The 17,266-nt window shown below is 37.2% G+C and overlaps 1 protein-coding gene across 12 annotated transcripts in view; it reads left to right on the forward strand.

Moving 5' to 3' along the window:
* HMCN1 (hemicentin 1) overlaps window positions 1-17,266 on the forward strand; it is a 329,972-nt gene that overhangs the window by 110,822 nt on the left and 201,884 nt on the right. For all 12 annotated transcript variants that reach the window (XR_015798470.1, XM_088153961.1, XM_088153962.1 and 9 more), the window contains 3 exons: window positions 6,759-6,829; window positions 12,723-12,881; window positions 14,270-14,392. Coding sequence is in view for 11 of the 12 variants with exons in the window: in XM_088153961.1 (XP_088010087.1) it covers window positions 6,759-6,829; window positions 12,723-12,881; window positions 14,270-14,392 (353 nt within the window). In the remaining variant the exon portion in view is untranslated. The remainder of the gene's footprint in view (window positions 1-6,758; window positions 6,830-12,722; window positions 12,882-14,269; window positions 14,393-17,266) is intronic.

Genomic DNA, 17,266 nt, shown 5'->3' on the forward strand with positions numbered 1-17,266 from the left:
AGAATGGCAGGTGCTATAACTACCTGCCAAACTGCTTGATTGACAGGTTACAGTGTGCACGGTCAAGTGGATGCATAGCAAACTCCCACCTCTGTTTCTGTGATCTAGATGACAGGCTATTTATGCATATGGGTTTCGTGCTCTTCTGAAAGAACACTAAATCTGTGTCCAAAAATACCCTGGCTGATAGGTCACAGATACAGAAACAGATATCAGGTGGGGTGGAATGTAACGATAATTAGCAAGCTCCATCCTTAATGTAATGATAATTAGCAGGCTCCTTCTTCTGGTTGTTACTTTGTGGGTGACAATGGGGGCATGGGGGGTGGCTATATGGAAGCTGGTGGAAGTAGTGAGTCTTGCTAGGTGCTGGGTTATGAGTGCTATGCAGAAGCATCTGGGTACCAGGGCTGGATGGGTAATCCTCTAGGTTATGGAGCCCTGTGACCTGGGGTATGGAAAGTGAAATATTGTGATGATAGGTCTTGGAAGAGGGGAGAGAGCAGGCAGGAACATCAAGGTGGTGATGGGCATGGGGAGGCATGGTGGGAGGCAACGGGCTAGCCATTCTTGGGGAAAGTGGCCTTGGTGTGTAGTACTAATGCCATGTTCCAGCCCCCTGTAATTTGCCCTTGGCCTGGTCATTGGAGCATCACAGTCGATGGGTTTCATCTGTTAGTGAATACTAGGGTGTTCTGTAATAAGGCCTCCCTCATCCATGCTGTATTGTGGATGAGAAGGCTGACCTGGCCTGCATTACTGAGACCTGGTTAACTGGTGGGGCTAGGAAGTGGGCCTTCTCTGTCATGATGCCTGCCCTATGGAACAGCCTTCTCCCCCGAGATACAGACAACCCCAATCTTCGTGGCCTTTCATAAGGCCAAGAAGACCTGGCCCTTCCCCTAGGCATTAGGGCTAGGTTATTAGTTTCAGAGCTCTGGCCAAGAAGTATGGGGTAGGTGTTTTTTGTTTTTAATGAGAGCCAGGGTTTGTAGTCCTTTCATTGCTAATGTTTTATAGTAGCAATTAGGATTTATTCTACTGAATCAGAAAAATGTTTATATCTTGTTGCTTAGATACAATCTTTTTGGGTATGGTTGGATTTTTATGACTGCTGCCTCAAAGCAAGGTGATATAATTTGTTACATATGTAAACTCCAGTTTTCCTGAAAGGATCTGTTATGGAACGCTGTTGGCATTGTCAGGAAATGCTTACATTTGGTGCAAGTGTGCAATAAAGCATGGAGATTAGCACAGACTTTATTCTTGATATAAGTGAGAAACTAAGTACCTGCTACAACAAAATGTTGCAACGTATCTTCATTTCTTAAAGACAGGTTTCAGCCAGACTGCCATCTCTCAAGCAGACCATGCTTTCCCCCTCATAATTACAGAGCTAAAAGCATTCATGGTGAAAAGGAATTTGGAACGAGAATGTCCCCTCTTTTACTTAACACATGGGAAGTGGCTAATCAGGTGTTTGTTAATAAGTAGTAGCAGCATATCCTGGAAGCAGAGCAGTATGGAGTGCCAGGATCAGGCCACACATCAACACAATTCTACCTTTTGTTTCGAAGTCCTCCAAAGCCTTGGATCCTGAGATTCCCAGCACTTGTGGTGGAAATGAAGGAGTCACCATGTCTGCTGTGTTGTTTCTGCTCCCTGGAAACTAACAGGAGGGAATACTTCCAAAGCTGGTGTAGATTACAGACTAGTTTGTGGGCATGTAAGGGAGTCAAGACAGTTTAGAATCCATCAGAGCCATTGTTCCTCTGGCTTAGCTCCCTCACAAAACCCTGGCAGGTCTCCTTTTTGCCTCTGCTTGGCTCTTGGCACGGGAAGCCTCAAAAGAGGGTTTCTAACATCAGATTTCCCCATTTGAGGTCAGAGGATCTGTAACCCTGGAGGAAATAAATGAACAATCCTATACTGTAGTCCCTTGGAAATAAATCATCACACGAACCACAGGACTGCAGTCAGCATTTCCCTTTTTTTTTTTTTCCAATGGACCCACATCATACTGTCTCTCTTAAATGTTAATAAGTGTATTTATTGTTGATTGGCCTAAATAGTTAGATCTTTTTGTCTGCATGTTCTTATTAAAAAAAAAATTTTCTGAAAATTTTGGAGTTCCCTGACTGTGCTGTTCTCTTCCTCTTGTTTCTCCTTTTGAGGAACCATTTTGCTTTCAGTCATGTTTGCATAAAGATTTTAATATCAGTACTGTAGAATATGTAGGATATTTCTGTGGAAAATACTGAATATGTAGTTCCACTTTGAAATACCATATGCTATAGATGGACTCAGTCCGTGATGACTCCATTCTTCAGATGGAAATTTATGTGCAATTTTATGCTTCATGTCTTGGACATACAGCACTAAAAAATTCATCAAAACTGAGAAAAATGTTATTACTGTATTTATAAACAAGATACGATCTGGTGCATGCAGCCCCATTTGCTCCTCCCATTTGGGTGACTAGCTAGATAAATCAGAATTGGCTGCTTAGCTTGTTATCTGAATCTGGGATCCTGGTTTATTGCTCTCAAAAAACCAGGGATTTGTAAGACAAGATTACAAGATTTGTAAACCTCCCAGAGTTGTTGAGAGTTGGGCAGCATATAAGTTTAAATAATAATAATAATAATAATAATAATAATAATAACAACAACAACAACAACAACAACAACTATTACTATTACTATTACTATTACTACTACTACTATTATTATTATTATTATTATTATTATTATTATTATTATTATTTTAGAATCTCAGCTTCCAATTTCTTAGCCACTTATGCTAGAGGGTAAAACTAGGTAGGAATGAAAGAATGTTGCATGAGTAGTTTGTTCACACTGAACAAGTTTTCAAAAGAATCTAGGTTTACTTTTCTTCTCAAGTAAACACCGACTACTTCCTTTTTCTTTGTGTTAGTCATTTTGGACATAGGCAGCTTGATATTTCTGTCCTACTTTCTACTCTTGTCTTCCCTGTGAATTTAACATGAGGAATTGCCAACATAATCCTCTACAGTTTGCTGTAGCTTTCCTTTTTTTCTGTTCAATTGACTCAAGATTCCCTTGAATTAATGGATACTAAAGAGACCCATTGTTATTCTCTTAGAGACCATCCACTTAATATGGATATAATGGAAATGAATTTTCTGATGCCTTGCGTTGTTATTGTCATTAAGAAAGGATAATCTGTGGACATTTGCCTTATCCGCATTTATGAATTGTACACACACATACACCAATAGTTGTTTTTTTTTTAAGATCAGGATAATTGCTTTAAACGTTTTGTCCAAATGAGATACAAAGTCTTCAAATGTACTGAGATGCTTGATGTCTACTGACATCAAGATTTATTTACCAAGACAGTTTCCTGTTTATTTATCAGGGAGAGGTGTTGGTTCCCAATTTATTTTTGAGGTGGGAGATAGAAATATTATTATGGCCTGTCAAATCTCTTGGCAGACAGTTTTATGTAGAAGTGTTTGGTCAGTTGCTTAGGGACCAGTCTAAACACCATCTTGGTTGTGTTAACTTCAGTTTTGTGGTTTTCCAGTTTAGGGAGACAAAGTCTTATTCAGTAATATGTTATAACAGCTTAGAAAAAAAGTATTACATATATGATGCATTTGGCATTTAAAAAAATATTTAAAATTCCCATAGTTAATTGGGATAGTTTGACACTTATTTATTTATTTTGTTTAGCAACCAAATCACAAAGCTGCATGATAAATTGGTATGAAGTTTCTGGCTTTAAACTACAATATGGTTGATTTGTTATTATTGTTTTATTTTTTCATATTTTTGATTTACTTCTATTCCATTTTTTTCTCCTTTGTACTTTTTTTGTGTTAAGACAAAAAATGTATGAAATGATGGGGAAAACACAGAAACATTATGTCTGAATCTCTCTTCTCATTTGAGGCAAGGAGGGAACACAATAAAACCCTGATCTGGGAGTACGTGACTTTAGCTTAGTTATATGTTCATAGGTTCATCAACATTATTTTGCATTTTATTCATAACTACTCACTCCATACACTCAATCAGTATGCACTGTCAGATTTATTTAAGTGTTTCACATTAAAAAGCAAGTCCTGTAGACCTGATTTTAGATCTAGCCTCTTGCTTAGCTGAATAGCACTGTGATGGTACTGTCCCAAGAGACAATACCATTGCAGTCATAATGTTAAAGGAGGCTAAGTTTCAGTACAGGCTACCCTTTGGTTCTTCACTGGCTTTCTTTTTTTTTTTTTTAAATGTATATGACAGGGTGTGGGGAGGTTAAACAGAGCAGACAGAGCAGGTAAAAGCAATGCTTCTATTGCAGAAGCAATATTTCCCCTTCCCCCTCCCTCCCTCCCTCCCTCCCTCCCTCTTTCTTCCCCCACCCCCATTCCATGTAGAAATTTAGTGACTGAATTATCTGATTCTATACCTAGGTCCAAGCAAGATGGTGAGTTGGGGGTGGTCAGTTTCCCAGGACTCAGAAATCTAGATTGCCTCAGCCTCCGGCCCAACCATATTATGATGAACAAAGAATGAGGCTAGATTGTATGTCATTCTGAAGAATGTTTATGAAAATCTACTTCACTACATCTATAGCTCATTGTCCAAAACTGGTGAGGTTTGCTGGAGCCAGACAAAACAGCAGTGTTACAGCAGAAGAGCACACATTCTGTACAGTGAGTTACTGGCCCAGGGGCTTTTCTTTAATAAAAATGTGCTGCTTCAGTAATTAAACTAGGATTTGTAATTTGGAAGACAAACCTTTATTCTTCATTACCCAACTTGCTCTCTTAAGAGCTACCGCTCCTCATTTGTAAGCAATAAGAAGACTAAACTGAAGAGAGAGAAAAATCAACCTAATTGTGAGAGACGTCGACTCTAAGGTCAGAAGGATCTGGTGCTAACCAAAAAAATTAAAATATTGATAGGTTTCAAAGGGGAAAATCCCCCATTGTGTCTGAGATACATATTTAAGGTGTGTGTAAAGTATTAATAGGTTAGCTTCCCTTTTGGAGTAAAAGTCCTCACAAAATGGAACATAATACAAGTCCTATCTATAAGGTGCTCAGCAGTGCTCAGGCCAGGCTAAAATGTCAAGTAAAGAGTGAGCAGGGAATTCCCCATCTCAAGATGGCCCAAAGTCTGTTCATTTGAAAGGGTGAGGGAAAAGGGCTTATGATTCAAACTCTGGGGCTGACATGGGTGTGTGTGTGTGGGGGGGGGAGACTTCTCTGTTCTGCAGCAGGAAGATCTTCGGCATAAATATGAGTAATTTCTTGTCTGCAATAAAAGAACTCTGTTAAACTTTTGCTGTTAGTTTTTTTTTATTTCCCCTCATACATCCCAAAATTTGTTTAAACTTTCATTGGCATTATAAGATAAAAATGTGAGGTAAAGCTGCATTATCATTTGCATATGCATTTTATCCAGTCCTCTGGCAGATTTTATTTAATAATTCAATATAGATGTTACAATCATGGGAGAATACCATGGATTCTTAAGTTATCTTAAATTATGTGGCTATAGAGTGGAACAGAAGTCCCTCCTCTTATACTCTGTTCTAATGCAGTGATGGCAATCCTGTGATTCTCCAGATGTTGTTGTTGTTATTGAACTTCACCTTCCATCATCCTTTGCCCCTGGCCATGATGGCTAGGGTAAATGGTGTTCCACAGTATCTAGAGGGCTACACAATAGCATGATGCCACACATCCGTCTGAATTTGTAGTGATCTATTTTGATGTTATTTTACAGAATAGAAATAGCTTCTTTACTCAATGCTTTTCCAGAAGGAGAAACTTGTAAAAATTGAAGTTTGCACTGATTTTTGCATTCCCCAACATTCAAACCACTTGAATTTAGCTGAGAATGAGTGTTTTCAACAACAACAACAAAATACACATACTTCTTTTGAAATAATTGGGCTTCTTTTGTCCAAATTCAATTAGTATCAATATATGTTTGTCTGAGTTAGCAAATGTCCTACTGATCTTTGTTTAGCTTCACACTTTTAAATGACTGTTTCTCAGAAATATGCAGAATACTTGACCTGATGAAATCTTTGCCCATTATTTATTAGATGATCATGGTGTGGCTTCTGATATCTGCTGTTACTTATAAATAAAATAAGTGATTTTTAGGGAATGGCATTTTGCTTTTTGAGAATTTGGCATAGTAAAATAAAAGAATGCAAAAAAAAAAAAAAACCCCTACTGTTGTACTCTCTGTACATATTTTCTCACAGTTGGGGAACTGTACTTGTAGAATTGCCCAGATGAGACCAGATTTCATAAAGAGGCAATTTGACATATCATTTATGTGTTTCAGCAGGTTTAGCAAGGCAAAAGTCTATATTTTATCCCACTTCAATATTGTATGCTATAAAGTTATTCACTTTTCCATTTTATTTTTTTGTTATGTATTCATACGTGTGCCTAAGCAAGGATTAAAAAATAGCAAATAAAGTAGATAAGTTTTATAGATAACATGTTTTATAAATTTAGTTAACTAGATCAGCTTAATAGGTTTTATAGGTTTTTAATGTGTATAATTTTTATGCTATCTTAAATTTACCTATTTTATTTTATTATTTATAAATATAAATAATATAAGTAATTTGTTTGCACTGGCCACTGACTGTAATAAATTGTGTGTAAGTGTGTATCAGATTTTGCAGCTATTAAGCCTCTCTGAATTTCCCCTTGAATATTGACACTTACCTTGTTTTCTTTTCAGAAATTGGTCCTGTAACCATTACCACAGATCCTAAGAAGTTTCAGTATGAACTCAGAGAACTATATGTTCAGGTGGGTGGACTACTTCTTGTTCAGCTTCACATTTGGTACACTTTTAAGTTTTGAGGGAGTGAAATTCCAGTCTGCCTTCCATCAGCCTGCTTGGGAAGGGTAAATGTATAAGCTTCACTGTATTAGAAGAAAAGCTCTCCTCATGTGTCAAGCTAAACTTCAGGGAAGTTTAATTCCTGTCTCCTAGCTTAATACCTGCAGGAGTGTTCTGTGTGTACAGCGTTCTAAAAGATGATTAACTATCTACTTCTACATTCTGAAGTAATGCAGTTGATTCCCAAAACTAGCTTGCTATAACATTCTCCATTTTATTATTTTTTCTGGCATAGCTTAGGAAGTTGTCTAATTAACAGGGTTGATTCAGAAATTGTGGCTGGGATGGAAAGTTCCATGTACCTCAATTTTGGGGGTAGGTTCTAGAACATAATCCCCTCTTCCACTGAGCCAGGGAGATCTGCAGAGCAATGGTAAAAATAACCTCACCCAACTTGGTGCTCAATGGATGCTGACAGTGGATGATGGGAGTTGAAGTCCAACATGTCTAGAGTGTGATGCACCATGTTAGGGAAGACTGACTTAAGAGAAGGAGTTGGTTTTAAATCTTACCTCATACAATCCAAAGAGGATAGTATCTCCACAGAGCTGTAACCATTACTGAGATGATGAGTTCTGAATGCTCAAAGCGTACCTTTAGCAGTAGGGATAAGAAGGAATGTGCAAGGCATTATGGGATGGGGAGAAGGAGAGCAAAGGGCTCTTCCTTCCCACCACTGCCTACAGAATGAATCAATAAATGGATGGGTTATTTGTTTGGTAGAAGGAGAAGCTGGGCTTAGTCAGTTTTCCTCCCCTCAAAGTAATGGGTAGGAAACAAGTCTTAGTAACTGTTAGTCTGTAGAGGGCTTTCATTAACTTGATGAGAGGCAAAAAGGAAAACTCCTTGTTTCCCTCAACCAGCAAATCTCTGAAGTAGCCTTCCCCAGCCTTTAGAATACCTCTAGTGGGTTTTGTAACCCCCAACACACTAGAGCACCAGGTTAAGGAAGGGTATTCTAAACCATGTTTCACTGCTTTCTGCCACCAAGGTTCTTCTTTGATTGTTTTAATATGAGTTGCTACAATGTAGGGCTTTGACATGGGGCTGCATCCAAAGGCTGAAGGTTCCACAGATAATGCTTCTTCTTTCTGCTGCCCAAAGAAGTGGATTGTCCCAACTGACCCATCACTTAAAAATATCATATATTTTTTTAAATGGAAGATTAAACATAGGGAATTGTTTGCTAAAATAGTTGTTTGTGTGGCTGTGGAAGGACATCTTCTTGTATGCTCAACGTACATGCACACTGAGGTGTGGGACAGAGAACAAAAGAGAAACATGGCTTAATAAAAGCAAAAGGCACACAAGTGTAAATTTACAGCAACAAGACAGATTTATGCTGCAGGGAAGGAGAAAAATGCATGTTTTTCATTAGTTAGGAGAGCAAAGGAATTAGTGTCATAATTTAATATCATATGAATACTGTACTGAAGTAGTGGAACATTTTTTTTTCCAAAGGAGGTTTTTAAATAATGTTCATTGCAGGAGTTGTGGTGATCAAATACAACAGCCCAGTTGAGTGGGGTTATTTCAGGACATGTATTATATATTCCTGGCAAAAAAATTAAAAATAAAAAAGGACAAAAACAGTATAATAATGCTAGTGTAAAATATATTCACAGTGGGCATATTAATAATTCTAGCCTTCTCCAGTCTGGCGCCTTTGGGTTGTAGGAATTATTTGAGAGCACTAAATAGGTTGTTTAAATGGGTATTGAAACACCTGCAAATGAAAAACCAACCCCAGAGAACTCCTGTAACCGAACATGCCAACTCTGAGTTACATCTATTTTTTACAGTCGCAATCTGGTGCTTTCCTGATGTATTAGGCTTCCCTCTCATAATCAAAATTGAAGGTCAACTTTGGGGAAGCCAGTCATAGAACCTGCTTTTAAACTATCATTGTACTGAGAGAAGCTAACCTGGGTATTGTTGCTCTGTGATGGATTATAGATAGAGTTTATTAAATAGCTATAAATAATTTTTCAATAGAATATTAAGGTGTTTTGGGATACTGTTCATCAAGAGACATTGCAAGCTCAGGGTCAGAGGCAAATGGAATGAAGCCATTCCTGGAACTGATCCCCTCTTCTATCCACAGGCTGATGGCCACTCTCCCAATCTGGCCAGTTTTGTGTTGATTGCCGTGAAAAGAAGAATATTACACTGTCGATTTTTAGTTCCTTATTGCTACTTTTAATAGCATTCTTTAGTAGAGAGAAACCTTTCCATTTGATCAAATTCACCATTATTATATAGTAGATAGCTAGCTTAAATCACTTTCTCAAATATTCTTTCATTTAATTAAAAAAAAAAAAAAGGAAAGATTTCAGTGTAGCTCACTACTAGAAGAGCACAAAGTGTTGAAAAAATGTGTTTTGTGATGCCCTGGAATACAAATGAAGCAGCTCTCATGGAACTGCTAAACCTGCCATGTCTTTTGCATTTGCTTAGAAAGCTGTCCCTAGTTGTCCTTGCATGTGTGTACATGCACAGCATCTTCACCTTCCTGGTAGTCCCAGCAGACGTATTATCCACTCATTAGTAAAAGAAGAACAAATTGGCTATTTCAATCACTTGCTTCTCAGCTCTTCCATAGTGCTGTAATTTGCCCAAGATTGCTTGAGGTAAGCCAAAGATAGAATATTGTACCCATTTTTGTGCATTCTGACATCTTGATATGAAGATTCTGCATTTTTGGAATACTAAATGAGAAAGGGAAAAGTTAAACAAAATCAGTTAGCATTTTCATGATAAATTATTGTTATCTTAAATTTCTGGAATGTACTTCTAAACTCAATTTCTTTGCTGAGGAGTCTGCTAGAAAGTTCTTGAATTTAAGGAGTCAGTCTGTTAAGAGAGGCAGTGGAACCATAGAAATTACTTTGTTGGATTTAGTTGAAAAGTAATTTTGAGCCATGGTTCCTAACCATGGCTTCTGAAAGCACATGATGAGAACACATATACTATAGGTAATTGTTTTCTTTTGCCATTCATCTACAGCAGCAGAAGAACATGGAAGATTCGCTTAAGAATCACAGTTAGCCATTGTTGCCAAACCTATTTTAAAGTTATCTGGGGGGACTGGTCATCCCCACATCTTCTGTTTGTAACACATTTTCTGTCTGTCCTGTCCACAATCCCATAACTGGATTGTGTAATGGTCATCTCTAAAAATGCAAGTGTCTAGAGAGTCTCACTAGATCAGAAGGGAGCAGCAACTGACTTGTAGATCTCTAATCCCTTCTATATCTAGTAAGGTTAAGTCTAGGGAGGCTAGGTGGCTAAATTCCTGAATAAGAATCTCCATGAATTTAATCAGTGAGCTTTGCAGGAAACTGTTTTTTTTTTTTTTTTTTTGCATTTTCTCTGTGAGCAATGGGTCTGGAGAAGGAAAAAAGAGCTAAACTCCTTCCTCCTCCAGCGAAATATTTCAGGATGTGGGAAGAAATCTAATTTGTAATGGTAATTTCTAATGAACTTCTAATGGTAGTGAGTTACCAGACAGAATAGCTGTAGGGTTTTAAATTTGTATGTGCTCAAATCAAACCTTGACTGGTTTCCTTCAAGCTATCCTTTCTCTGAGTCCTTGTCATCTTGGATGGGTCTACCTATGGCTCTTCTTTTCACACTTCCTCTTCTGAAGCCTAATACTTTTCTTTAAGCTTAATCTTTATCTGTGTTTTTCCTTGCTGTTATATTTTTTTAAAATAAAATTTAAATACTATTTTAAAAAGGTACTTTTCATGCTGTTATGTTATGTTATGTTATGTTATGTTATGTTATGTTATTATTTATTTATTTATTTATTTATTTATTTGATGTAGGGGCTGTCAGATTCCAAATTATTTTGGGCAGTTTACACTTTAAAAACAGGAACAGTAAAAAAATTAAGAAATGGATCACAGACATCCAGAGAGACAGACTGTACATAAAAAGCAACCTACAGGGGCCGAAGCAGCAACCCTACTCCAAGGCCTGGGGAAACAGCCAGATTTTCAAAGACTTTGGAAAATTAGGGTGGGAGCTATAATTGGGGGTTGTAATCTGGTGACATGTCTTAGAAAGCCTCAGCATCTCCAGATTGATTACCAGATTCAGGCTGAAGATGTCCTCGAGTTCCTCAGATAACAGAAAGGGGAAGATGTTTTCCTTCTTTTGGTCTTATTCCTATAAAGCTGGTTGAGGGGAAAAAATAAAAAAATGGTGGCAACAAATCCCTGTTGAAAGCAATGACTGATACATCAACCCAGGTTGTCCTGGTTGGGTTTGGGAGACCCGGTGGGAAAGAGATCTTTTACACTTTGCAGTTGGCTTTGTTGGCTGTGACTAATTGGAACTGAAGACAGAACATCTGGTAAATATCAGATTGAATATTTTGGGTGCCAAATTCTAACCTAGAAGACCTTTTTCTTTTTTGAGTCATGTACTTAACTGGTGTACTTGAAAAGGCTGCTGTTATTGTTAATCATTTTGTTTCTAAAATGGGAATAACAGGATGAGCAGAAAAAAGCCTTTACAAAAGGAGGCTTTTTAGGAATAAAATATAACATACACAACATTGAGAGTCAACATAATATGGTAATTTATCAAAATGATGTTTTCTTATAGCAGCAGGAAAAAATAATAGGGCTTATATTAATTTTTCCCCAAAGACAGAAAACTATTGCCAGTTCACATGAATCAAAAAGCATTTCCTTTTAAAACATTCTTCTGCCATATTCATTCTGGATGGTAGATTTTTTTTTTGGCTTGGATTTCCATCAGAAAGTCAGAAGCTACATTTTGAAGTATTGGTCCTTCTAAACAGAGTAATGGATCAAGAAGAAATACATTAAATTTAGCTAATGAGAAGTTTTCATTGATTTCTTAGATGTATTTCCTGCTTTTCCTTCAGCTGATCTTCCAGACAGCATGCAGTAATATTGAAAGCAATTAAAACCAAACAACCAGAAAATAGAATGCAGTAACAACTCATAAATAAATAAATAAATACATACATAAATAAATAGGAACTTGATAAACATATATTTAGACTGTATCCCTGCAATACCCTGCAATTCTAATCTGAAGACGGGGGAATATTCTGAACTAGACTGCAAGATCTTAAAAATTCTATGTGCAGGATCTATGTTGAAACATTGGATAACTGGGGAATTAACAATGTGTGGGTTTAAACAGAATTATGGATATAATTGTATCAGGATTGAAAACATTAGAAAATAGATCCAGATTTGTTTCCATAATTGTAATTATGGAGCCTCAGATAAGGAAAGTTGCCTATCCTTCTTCCCCCTTTTTTTAGAAAACAGTGGCCTTACGAAAGTTTATTTGCTTGCTTGCCCTCCTGAAAAAGGAAAGAAGAATTAAACCAAACTGTGAGGATACCCACCTAATTTAGGGGCAATTCCCCCAACAGCTTTTTCCCATGCTTCATTCTACATTTTTCTGGAAGGCAGATTAACTTCCAGGGAGGTTTTCAGGACACAGTGGGTGAGAAACTTAACTTCCACTAAGTTTTCCTCGGTTAACTTATTTTAGGATAATGTAACATTTACAAATAAAAGTTTCTGCCTCAGACATACATTGTTCTAAGACATAATCTGGTTATTTGGTTTAGATTTGATGTGATGTGAGAACCTAGAAAACCTCCCTTAAATAATTCAGGTTTTCCTGCTTAAAATCATATATCCGTAATATGCAGTAGGCTTAGGGAATTTGGATTTTTTGTAAATTCTTTACCTTTCAAACTGATTTTGATTTAGGTCTCTTTGTTCATTTCCCTGTTTGCCATAGGGAGGTGGTGACTGTCCAGAGATGAGCATTGGGGCCATCAAAATTGCTCTAGAAATTTCTCTTCCTGGTTCATTCATCTATGTATTTACTGATGCACGGTCCAAAGATTACAAACTGACTCACGATGTCTTGCAACTGATTCAGCAGAAGCAGTCTCAGGTATGAGCCCTCTTATAATACTGCCTGTTCCAAACCACAGAAGGGTATTGCAACTGTTCTATGAAATGTGCATACTGTGTACGAAAGGTAGACAGTGCAATGCTATTTTGTTCAGAAGTGAATCTTAGTATATGGAGGTGATTTTCCTATTGTATGAATATTGTGTCCATTTTATGTATTATTGTATCTTTGTTGTGAGCTGTTAAAATCTAGAATGATTGAAGTGGCATAAAGCATCCTTTATTAATTTGTTTGTTTATTCATTCATTCAGTGGGGATTGCTGCCTAATATATCTATCCTCAATTAATAGATAGATCAATAGATACATAGATAGAGAGATGCCTTAACCTTGGGTATAACTAATTCCAGTGAACAATCATGAGGCTCAAACAATATTAATCTATGATTTTCTACCACATCTTATACATCTTACAATATGTAGCCTAATTTCTATGATTCCATTGATGGAGATTAAGGAAAATATCTGCTTTCCCCATGTAAGCCTTTGATTTATTATTTCTGCTATTCTGATGCTTATTTGTCAAATTTATGTAGCCAAAACAGCATCACCTGTGCCAAGAGGGAGAGTAGCTACAGCTTGGCAGACCCATAAGACTGGAAGAAGTTAAAATAAAAATCTGATGGGGGCAACTCCAAAACAATCAGTGAAGACTAAGCATGCTCAACCATGGGGTATAGGAGAGGATGGAAAAGTTGATATGGCACAGAATTTAATGGAATATCCTTGGGAACAGCAAAGGTGGATCAGGACATTCTACATTCCAATATTTCCTTGCAAGTCATTTGTGTGTGTGTGTGTGTCTGTGTGTGTAATAATTTCTTGGCCTTTCTGGAGTGCTGAACCAAAAAGCTAAATTTCCACTGCTGCTGTTCTGATGTTGTTGATCAGACTGGAAGCCCATTGGCAAGTCTGACTGCGAAACATAACCTGGAATGTGCAGCTGAAGAGGAGGAAAAACTCTAGAAAGTCTCTTGAAAAATACTTGAAAGCAAGAGATTCTCGTCCCAACTGTTTACCTCTCCATTCTAATGGAACCTTAGTCTGACAATTCCAGCAGCTGTTTTGTTAAACACAAAATAAAACAAAGGCAAAATAATGCTTTGACTAATCAAAACTTGTAATTACATAATATTTAGCATTAATATTTCACATTCAACGTATTTAATTAAATAATGTGGCCTATCTTTTACTGCCAAGTTATTAAGCTAATGGTTTTGAAATTGAAAATATTTATAATGCTTACCTCTTTAATAGTATAGTGCATAGTGTTCTTCAGCTGATTTCTGAGGATCTGATTTTCTCATTCATTTTCATATGAGGGCTATTTAAATAACTATCTTTTTTTTTTTAAACAAAACCATACAGGTTGTATTTGTTCTAACAGGAGACTGTGATGACAGAGCACATATTGGTTACAAAGTCTATGAAGAGATTGCTTCAACAAGTTCTGGTCAAGTTTTTCACTTGGATAAAAAGCAAGTTAATGAGGTATGATGGGAGCTTAATCTTGATGATGTTCTTTTTCCTTTTTCTTCCTAGCATTTTCCTGCAGGTGCAGGGTCCACTTTTTTCAGATCAACCAAACATTGATCCATTGGTTGTGACAGGAATTTACCCACTTGCTTGTTGCCTGAGCCTGATGTTGAGGGCTGAGAGAGAGTGACTGTCCGAAGGTCACCCAGCCAGCTTTCATGCCTAAAGCGGGACTAGAACTTAAAGTCTCCTGCTTTCTAGCCTGGTGCCTTAACCACTAGAGCAAACTGGCTCTCTAGTCTTGGTGATGATCTAATTGGGGGGGGGGGTTGGTTAAAAAAAAATTTTTTTTAAAAAAAACACAATTAGTCTTGATGATGATCTTATTGTGTTTTTTTAAAAATTGAATATGGGATAAAGATTTTGTTTGTTTCCTGCATTCATCCAAATGTGTGTGTGAGTGAGTGAGTGAGAGAGAGAGAGAGAGAGAGAGAGAGAGAGAGAGAGAAGTTGTGAATTAATTAGGCTTGGAGATAAAAATAAACAGATCCAGGGTGTGTCAGATTTTGATATACATACATACATACACACATACATACATACATACATACATACTCACTTGTAAATCTGTTCCATTCTATTTCTGCATGTATATAAAAATCTGAATGGGAAAAAGGTATTTAAATACCATCTTGAAATACACACTTTAAAATGCATATTTTTAAAACATATTTTGATATGTTTGAGAGTTCCATCAAAACATTCAAAGAAATGTAAATTCAAGAGGATAATTCTCTTCTGATTTGCATGTGGATTTGGGGGGTGCAGATCAAATCAATAAGAATAGAGTTGCAGTAGAACTCATGAAAACTGAAATCAATAAGCATCTCTTCTTAGAGGATTACTCAAGGCCACCGAGCTGACTTCATAATGGAACAGAAATGTGAATCCAGGTGTTTCTGGTCTTTTTAAAAAAATCCTAATTGCTATAGAATACTGCTTTTTTTCCTGTGGTGGTAAAGCTTGCATCTGTGGCAGGTACATGGAACATGTCAGACTAACCCTACTGAACCTCATCAAAAAGTATTTAGTCTCTTATTTCTGTGTGGGGTAGTGGTTAGGTGTAGGACTATGAGAGGGGAGATCCATGTTCTAGTCCAGCCTCAGCCATGGAAACTAACTTGGTGGCTTTGAGCCAATGACATTCTCTCAACCTAATTTACCTAATAGCATGGTTGTTGTGGGGAAAAATAGAAGGGAGTGCTGTGTGTGCCACCTTGAGTTCTTGAATGAAGGGTGGGATATAAATCAAATAAATACATAATAAATCTAACAACCAGTGCTGGAATTAACAAGCTCCATAGAACATCAGATGTTCTGATTGTGCCTTGACTTTATTTTATTCAGAATGCCCGACTACCTGTTAGAACAGAGAACCTGTTCAAGAAGATATATCTCGACTTATTTATAAGAAGAAATCTTTTCCTTAATATAACTCTTTTATTATAAAAATAACATTATTAAGAATAAATACATCAGAAAAAAAAGTTCACAGAGAAATAGAATATGATGGTTTTACTAATACATTCTTTATGGAGACTCTGTTTTCCATGATGGCATGTTCTTTGTTAACAGCATGTAAGCAAAAAGAGTTCTAATAGAATAAAAAATATGTAGCTCAGGGTTGAACTGTGGAGTCCTTGGTGCTTTCTGAGCTTGGTTGTTTGCCTGCAGACATTTCATTACCCAGCTAGGTAACAGCATCAATGCTAGTGAGCGTGGGGTTTTGCAAACCCCACACTCACTAGCACTGTGATGTTACCTAGTTGGGTAATGAAAGGTTTGCAGGCAAACAACCAAGCTCGGAAAGCACCAAGGACTCCACAAAAAGAGTTCTATTTCCTCATCTTCTTATATCTCACATCTATCTATCTATCTATCTATCTATCTATCTATCTATCTATCTATCTATCTATCTATCTAAACAATTTATATGGCCACCCAACTCACTCATGGTGACTCTGGGTGGCTTACAAAAACAAAAATCCCAATACAAAACCCATTCCACCCCCCCCACCCCCTGGCATCAATACATTTACACTAGCCATTTTATGGGCTCTGGGTTGACCTGGGATCCCCTGGCCTGCTGGCACAACCATGTCTTCAGGGCCTTGCAGAAGAGCATCAAGGTGGGGGTCAGTCTTATCTCTGCAGGGATGATGTTCCACAGGGAGGGAGCCACCACGGAGAAGGTTCCACTAGATGGACTTCCTTAATAGAAGGGATCTGTAACATACCCTGCCTCCCCAATCTGATGGGTCAGGCAGATGAAACTGGGAAAAGGTGGTCCTTCAAATAACCTGGCCCCAAGCCATGGAGGGCTTTAAAGGTGACAACCAACACCTTGAATTGGACCTGGAAGCAAATCGGCAGCCAATGCAGCTCCTGCAAGAGAGGTGATGTGTGCAAATCTAGGTTTGCACAAAACTATGTGGGCTGCCACATTCTGAACCAACTGAAGCTTCTGGATATTTTTCAAGGGCAGCCCCATGTAGAGCGCATTACAATAGTCAAGTCAAAACACTTTTCTTGTTTTCTTCATGAAAAGTCAGTCTGCTTTCCCTCCCCATCAACAGGGCTTTTTTTATTATTATTAATTTATATTTGCTTTGATATACAGAAAGAAAGAGAAAAAATGCAAAACATGCCAAATAATAATAATAATAATAATAATAATAATAATAATAATTATTATTATTATTATTTTAAATTTGCTATGACCACCTATTCTAACAGACTCTGGGTGGCTTGCAAATAACATAAAATAAAATAAAATAAAATAAAATAAAATAAAATAAAATAAAATAAAAAATAAAAAATAAAAATAAA

This window comes from Python bivittatus, unplaced genomic scaffold, assembly GCF_059951505.1.
Source record: "Python bivittatus isolate LINGU-HERP-01145 unplaced genomic scaffold, Pbiv_v1 ctg000700_np1212, whole genome shotgun sequence".
NCBI classification, from domain to species: domain Eukaryota; kingdom Metazoa; phylum Chordata; class Lepidosauria; order Squamata; family Pythonidae; genus Python; species Python bivittatus.